The sequence below is a fragment of the Alosa sapidissima genome, chromosome 15 (assembly GCF_018492685.1).
Source record: "Alosa sapidissima isolate fAloSap1 chromosome 15, fAloSap1.pri, whole genome shotgun sequence".
NCBI classification, from domain to species: domain Eukaryota; kingdom Metazoa; phylum Chordata; class Actinopteri; order Clupeiformes; family Clupeidae; genus Alosa; species Alosa sapidissima.
In genome coordinates, this window is record NC_055971.1 from 34,520,063 (window position 1) to 34,527,562 (window position 7,500).

The 7,500-nt window shown below is 41.2% G+C and overlaps 1 protein-coding gene across 7 annotated transcripts in view; it reads right to left on the reverse strand.

Annotated features, from left to right (window-relative positions):
- Window positions 1-1,198: 1,198 nt before the first annotated feature.
- The window catches only part of ngef (neuronal guanine nucleotide exchange factor), a 45,303-nt gene continuing 39,001 nt past the window's right edge, over window positions 1,199-7,500 (reverse strand). For all 7 annotated transcript variants that reach the window (XM_042064433.1, XM_042064432.1, XM_042064434.1 and 4 more), the window contains exons 12-16: window positions 7,454-7,500; window positions 6,959-7,117; window positions 6,019-6,098; window positions 5,795-5,899; window positions 1,199-1,823 (exon numbers count right to left, since the gene is read on the reverse strand). The exon at window positions 7,454-7,500 is cut by the window's right edge and continues 114 nt beyond it. In XM_042064433.1, coding sequence (XP_041920367.1) covers window positions 1,594-1,823; window positions 5,795-5,899; window positions 6,019-6,098; window positions 6,959-7,117; window positions 7,454-7,500 — 621 coding nt within the window. In that variant the 3' untranslated portion in view covers window positions 1,199-1,593. The remainder of the gene's footprint in view (window positions 1,824-5,794; window positions 5,900-6,018; window positions 6,099-6,958; window positions 7,118-7,453) is intronic.

Here is a 7,500-nt window from a genome sequence, read left to right on the forward strand (position 1 = left end):
TTTGGAGCCATGTATAAAAACATGTGTGATCGTGAGCGTGCTAACAGGCTAACATGCATGTTCATGTGTGGGTGATGGGGAACTTACAAACATGCTAATTGCTATGTTTATGTGTATGTGATGTTAACATTTTACATGCTAACTGCTAACATCTTACATGCAAACTGCCATGTTTTTTGTCTGTGTGATGTTTATGTGCTAACATGCTAACTGGCATGATTATGTCTATGTGATGTTAACTAGCTAACATTCTAACTAGCCTGTTTATGTCTGTGTGATGTTAACCAGCTAACATGCTAACTGGCATTTTTATGTCTGTGTGATGTTAACTAGCTAACATGCTAACTAGCCTGTTTATGTCTGTGTGATGTTAACCAGCTAACATGCTAACTGGCATGTTTATGTCTGTTTGATGTTAACCAGCTAACATGCTAACTGGCATGTTTATGTCTGTGTGATATTAACTAGCTAACTGGCATGTTTATGTCTGTGTGATGTTAACTAGCTAACATGCTAACTGGCATGTTTATGTCTGTGTGATGTTAACTAGCTAACATGCTAACTGGCATGTTTATGTGCGTGTAATGGAGTGTGTCAGGGGTGCAGAGAGCTGTGCCCCATGGAAAATCTGCAGCAGCCAATCAGAGAGCAGGCTCAGATCACCTGCCAATCAGACAGCAGGCTCAGATCACCTGCTTGCCAACAGTTGAACAATCATTTGGTCAGTGCCTTTCACTAGGAAGTAGTGAATACTTGAACCATACATTTGACATGAACCATTACATTTGGAGCCCATGTTTAATCCCTAATGCATTATTGTGCACAGGCGCAGTGTCGTGTTAAAAAAATAGAAATATTTCGGTTATTTCACCAGCGGAGTATTGAAATTTGTAAACATAACGTTTGCAAACAGTTTTCTGTTTGCCTTAAGTTCTCGGGAAACATTTTTCATTTTCCAAATAATGCTTAAGATTTCTTCTCTGGATAAACAGGAGGGGACAGCGCCCACTGTCATTGCTTGCTGGCTTGTGTGTGTGTGTGTGCGTGCGTGCGTGTGTGTGTATGTGTGTGTGTGTGTGTGCGTGCGTGTGTGTGTATGTGTGTGTGTGTGTGTATGTGCGTGAGCGTGTGTGTGTATGTGTATGTGTGCGCGTGAGCGTGTGTGCGTGCGTGTGAGTGTGTGTGTTATTAAAAAATGGTTTCTGGTTTATCAGACTGTGTGTGTGTGTGTGTGTGTGTGTGTGTGTGTGAGAGTGGTTTCTGGTTCATCAGACTGGGTTAAGTGTGTGTGTTTCTGGGTTGTTTGGATGTATAATTGTATGATTTAGTCCCTTAAAGTGTCTTTTCAGTCTGAACAATAAGATGGAAAATGCAGACAATCTCCCCACTCACACACACATACACACACACACACACACACACACACACGTCTCTCTTTCGCAGAATATACACACACATCTCCCCGACGTCCTGAGTCTCATTCCTGTTCATCTGACCTCTGAACTCTGGTCACATGACCTGCGGCTAGTGGGAAGCGCCATGAGGTGGTCACTCTGAGCTCCTGCTGTGATTGGTGGAGCCGTGCGGCGTGCGTTAGAGGGGCCCGGTGCTGGAGTGGGAGAGTGAGAGGCCGTGGGAGTGTGTGTGCGCGTGCGATTGTGAGCGTGAGTGTGTGTGGCGGCCGCGTGACCCCTGCGCCTGCTGGATACGCTGACACTCGCGCAGGTTCTGAGCGCGCAGCTCGGCACTCTGGATCTCCTCGACAACCCGCCACGGAAACCAGCCACGCTCCCCGTCATGAAGCCGCTCACCCAACACCCAACCTGAGTGGGAGAGGAAGAGAATGAGTCAGATGCACACACACACACACACACACTCATGAAGCCGCTCGCCCAACACCCAACCTGAGTGGGAGAGGAAGAGAATGATTCAGATGCACACACACACACACACACACACACACACTAATGAAGCCGCTCGCCCAACATCCAACCTGAGTGGGAGAGGAAGAGAATGAGTCAGATACACACACACACATACGCGCACGTACCTCAACCCCTCACATACACACTCCACTCCCTCACACACACACCCCACCCCCTCACACACACCCCACCCCCTCATACACACACACCACCCCCCTTCACACACGCACTTACATTTCACCCCCCTCACACACACTGCGCTACCATAACTTGATACAAAAGTTAAAGTAGCTGTGTCTCAACGTTGCTTGGCAACCATTCAGATAGAGGAAATATTTTTTTTGCCGGAAGAATGATTATCTAGGAATAACCCGTTATATTTCTAGTTGCTGTGCCTTTACTTTATGAAATTTTGCCAGGTATTTATAGTAACAGTTTTAGAAAAGCAATGAGCCACTCGAGTCTGTAGGTTACACTGATTCTACAACAGCTAAGGGGAGTTTTAGCTAGCTAGTTTCCACTAGCGCGTCGTGCCTAACAACGCCCCATAGCTGTTGTAGAATCAGTGTAACCTACGGCCTCTCAGGGCTTATTGCTTAAATGTATTTTAAATTGTACATGAGTGTCATTTTAAAATGTGTATTACATTGCTCATACTTACAGTGATAACTTAGTGTACTAATGGAACTTAGTGTACTAATGGATGGAACTCAGTGTACTAATGGAATGTATAATACAGTGATAACTTAGTGTACTAATGGAACTTAGTGTACTAATGGAATGTATAATACAGTGATAACTTAGTGTACTAATGGAACTTAGTGTACTAATGGCAGAGGTGGGAGTAAGTCACACATGTGCAAGTCACAAGCAAGTCTCAAGTCTTACCCCTCAAGTCTCAAGCAAGTCCAAGTCATTTTTTGTGACAGTCAAGCAAGTCAAGTCAAGTCATAGCTTGGGTCAAGCAAGTCAAGTCAAGTCATAGCCAAATCATTGAAATTCATGATGAATTACCCATGTTTTCATTTTAAAATAAGCTACAATAGGCTAGTTATGAACTGCTGGAGTTTTATTTGTAACAAACAAATAGACATTGCATTCATTCAAGCCACATAGCCTACATCTGAACGGTTTATAGATTAAGATGAAATGTATACAAATAAAAATAAATGTATTTCAAGTAGACCTATTATAAAACATCCTATTATTGTTTCAATATGCCTCAAATATTAGGTAAGCTACATCAAATCATGAAAATATATTCAAACAGTTCAAGTTACACCTGTCCTGACCTGTCACATCTCCAGGGAACCAATAATGTTGAAAAAGTGAACTAATCAATCAATCAAACGCTGCCGCCGACATCACTGCCAAACTATGACAAGCGCGACAGCGCAATGGGTTTTAGGAGGGTTTAGGACCGTCAATGCTATATCATATTATACTTATACATAAGCCTAACGTGAAATAAGCTACTTTTCTATGCTGATTGCTGGCAGTTAGCTAGGCCTTCTGTTGTAAGCCTAATACTGGGCTGTAACGTATGGAACAAGGACGTGTTTAAGAGGGAGGGAGAAAGAGAGGTGCTTACTTTAGGTTACATTGGCAACATTTTCGCTATATATCAAGATTAGACAAGAAAATGTTTCACTTTGCCATTTCACACATTTTAACCTAATATGGCGTTAACTAAAAAGCATAATAGATTCAAAGTCAACTCTTAACATGCCTCAAATTTGACGTTAGGTTTTTTAACACGACTAACTTCGGATGAAAATCAACGTGGTGGTGGTTATGTCGCTATTTTGCACACTTGCAGACTACTGTTCATTTCTCCTTTGACTCATCTGTCTAGCCAAACATTATTATGTTTTGGTATAAACGTAGAGCCTTCCATATTTGCAAGTTAGCCTACCTCAGTCTGCCTCATTTGATCTGGCACTTGCTGTTTGTCTGTCGCGTCGTGTCACTTGGTACAATGACCAGTTTGCTCGCGTGACGCATGCAACAGCACCTAAACAGATTTTCTAAAATCGTAAAGTTAACTCCTTAATATCTATGAAAAAAATAAAAAGTCAAGTCATTTCAAGTCATTTGTCTCAAGTCTAAGTCAAGTCTCAAGTCATTAATAGCAAGTCAAAGTCAAGTCGAGTCTTTTATACATGTTGATCAAGCAAGTCTCAAGTCTTAAAAAATGTGACTCGAGTCTGACTCGAGTCAAGTCATGTGAGTCGAGTCCCCCATGTCTGACTAATGGAATGTATAATACATTCTGAGACAATTGTAACACTTTAAATGTGTTTTTCATTTCGTTAAATAGAAGTGTATGCAAGTTCCCAGGACTGCACTATGAGTTCCTGCGTGGTTCAGCGCGATTTAATTTTTTTTTTTTCATTTTTGTCTCAAATCGTAAGCATCTCTCCTTGATCCGCTAGTTGCTTCAGTGTGTTCATGATAAGTGAACTTGAAGTGAACTTGAAGTGTGTTATTACAGTTTTTTTCAATCGCTAGCAAGCGCTTATCCATACTTCAGATACTTTTTCTAAACTCTTAACACAGACTCACACCTACAAAACACAATTGGCCAAATGGATAATTTTCTTCTCAAAAACACATTTTGTTAAAATATATACTAACTCTTCATTTCAAAACAGAACACATATTTCTCTCCACACACTAACTTTACCAAAACACTGGAAATCTGACTCTTCACAAGGTACATGCAGTCAATCAAAGTACACCAGGTTTCAAAATACTGGCTATTGTTGACATGACAAAAACTTTTATGTTAGACTTAGACTTTTATGTTTCAGTTTTACAGGTATTTGCATGCAAAACATGCTCTATCTTTTTACACTAAATTTCTTGGTTGGGAACTGTATGTCCACATGTAATGTGCACATTCAAAAGCATTCCAGTAAAAAGCAAATCATTTTTTTTCCCTTTACTGTTTACTACAGGAGGTACAGTAGAAATACTGTTTACAGTATGATAGAACTGAAAAAGTTTTACAGTATTGCTTACAGTGAACAAAATATCCATGAAACACACAAGAGCATTCTGAACAAAAAACAACAGCAAAAAGCCCAGATAAAAAGGGGGGAACTAAAAAAAGCACAAAATTACTGTATCTCATCTCTGCGATCTTTAAAGTTAGGCCACATGTTTTCATCAACATCGCATCTGATATTATCCAAGGCGATGCAAACCATTTGATAGCAGAAGCAGAGCAGAAGCAGAGGTTTTGATATAGTGTATCTAAGGTTTGGAATATTGTGTTTGCTATTGTGGGATGTTGTGTGTTAACATTAGTAAATACTACAAAAACAATCCATAGTTTTGTTGGGAGGTATAGCTTGTCTGTTAAGAAAATGTAAGCATTGCGGAAATGTGTTCACTGACTGCATATTGTGTGAAAACGACATGACGTGTGAATGGTATGGCCACAAAAGACAGATGCTGTGCTAATTGTATTTAGAGTTTTGAAAATGTGACAACTGGTTAGACAAACGCTTGTTAGCGACTGAAAAAAACTGTGAGTAAGTGACAGTGATAATACATTTTTAATCTACTGGTAACAGATTGAAAATACACTAATCAAAAATGTATGCTGCTGCAATACTATATTTAGTATTTTTTTTCACCTGCTCACCTTCCCACACACACACACACAGACACACACACACACACACACACACACACACACACACACTACACACACACACACTACACACTACACAGCTCACCTTCCCACACACACACACACACACACACACACACACACACACACACACTACACACACACACACTACACACTACACAGCTCACCTTCCCACACACACACACACACACACACTTTACGTGCTCACCGTCGTCTGAATTCTCCAGGACGTGCAGAACGTCGGCCATCTCAATAGAGAGCTCATCAGGCTCCTGGGCAGAGTAGGATTGGACGCACTGGACCTGAGGGGCATCTGACACACACACACACACACACACACACTCACATGTCACAGGATGATCTATAAGCACAAACAGCGGATGTGTTCGGCATGGAGTGTGTATTGTGTGTGTGTGTGTGTGTGTGTGTTACCTGGTTGATGGGCGCTGGTTGACATGAAACGAGTTCGCCGATTTGGTGTGAGAGTACACATCCACCTCAGTTTATCACTCCTAACAAACACACACACACACACACATATACATTCCTCAGGTTAGTCCTTCAACCCTGTTAAACTCAAGCCTAGAGACACATATTCAACCCTGTTAAACTCAAGCCTAAATCAACATGTAGTTGTTTGTGTTGTTGTTTGTGTGTTTGTGTTGTTGTTTGTGTGTTTGTGTTGTTGTTTGTGTGTGTTGCTGTTTGTGTGTCTGTATTATTACTTGTGTTGTTGTTTGTGTGTTGTTGTTTGTTGTTACTTGTGTTGTTGTTTGTGTGTTTGTGTTGTTGTTTGTTGTTACTTGTGTTGCTGTTTGTGTGTTTCTGTGTTGTTACTTGTGTTGCTGTTTGTGTGTTTGTGTTGCTGTTTGTGTGTCTGTGTTGTTACTTGTGTTGTTATTTGTGTGTTTGTGTTGTTGTTTGTTGTTACTTGTGTTGCTGTTTGTGTGTTTTTGTTGTTTGTGTTGCTGTTTGTGTTGTTTGTGTTATTGTTTGTGTTGTTGTTTGTGTGTTTGTGTTGCTGTTTGTGTTGTTGTTTGTGTTGCTGTTTGTGATGTTGTTTGTGATGTTGTTAGTGTTGCTGTTTGTGTGTCTGTGTTGTTACTTGTGTTGTTGTTTGTGTGTTTGTGTTGTTGTTTGTTGTTACTTGTGTTGCTGTTTGTGTGTTTCTGTGTTGTTACTTGTGTTGCTGTTTGTGTGTTTCTGTGTTGTTACTTGTGTTGTTGTTTGTGTGTTTGTGTTGTTGTTTGTGTTGGTTGTTTTTGTTGCTGTTTGTGTGTCTGTGTTGTTTGTGTTATTGTTTGTGTGTTTGTGTTGCTGTTTCTGTGTTTGTGTTGTTGTTTATGTTGTTGTTTGTTTGTTTGTGTCGTACATGCTGCTGGCCTTGAGCAGGTAGCTGACCCCGCGGTCCTCCTGGTTCTCCAGCAGCTTCAGGCTGAAGGCGTGCGCCAGCGTCTGGCCCTGGTCAGTCAGGTCCTCTGTGCGCAGCATGGAACGGCTGCAGGAGTCCAGCACCAGGAAACGATCCCCACTGTAGACACACACACACACACACACACACACACACACATATGCACAACACTTTTATGTTTTTTTTTATTTCTGTTAGTGTGAGTTCATGTGTGTGTGTGTGTGTGTGTGTGTGTGTGTGTGTGTTCATATGTGTGTGTGTGTGTGTGTGTGTGTGTGTGTGTTCATGTCTGTGTGTGTATTCACATGTTGTGAATTTTGTCTTGAAGTCTTGAATTTCCGCTGGGGATCAATAAAGTATCTATCTATCTATCTATCTATCTATCTATCTATCTATCTATCTATGTGTGTGTGTGTGTATGTGTGTGTGTGTGTGTTCACATGTGTGTGTGTGTACCTGGTGGGCTTGGTGACTAGCAGCAGGTTGTTGAAGAGGAAGAGGTA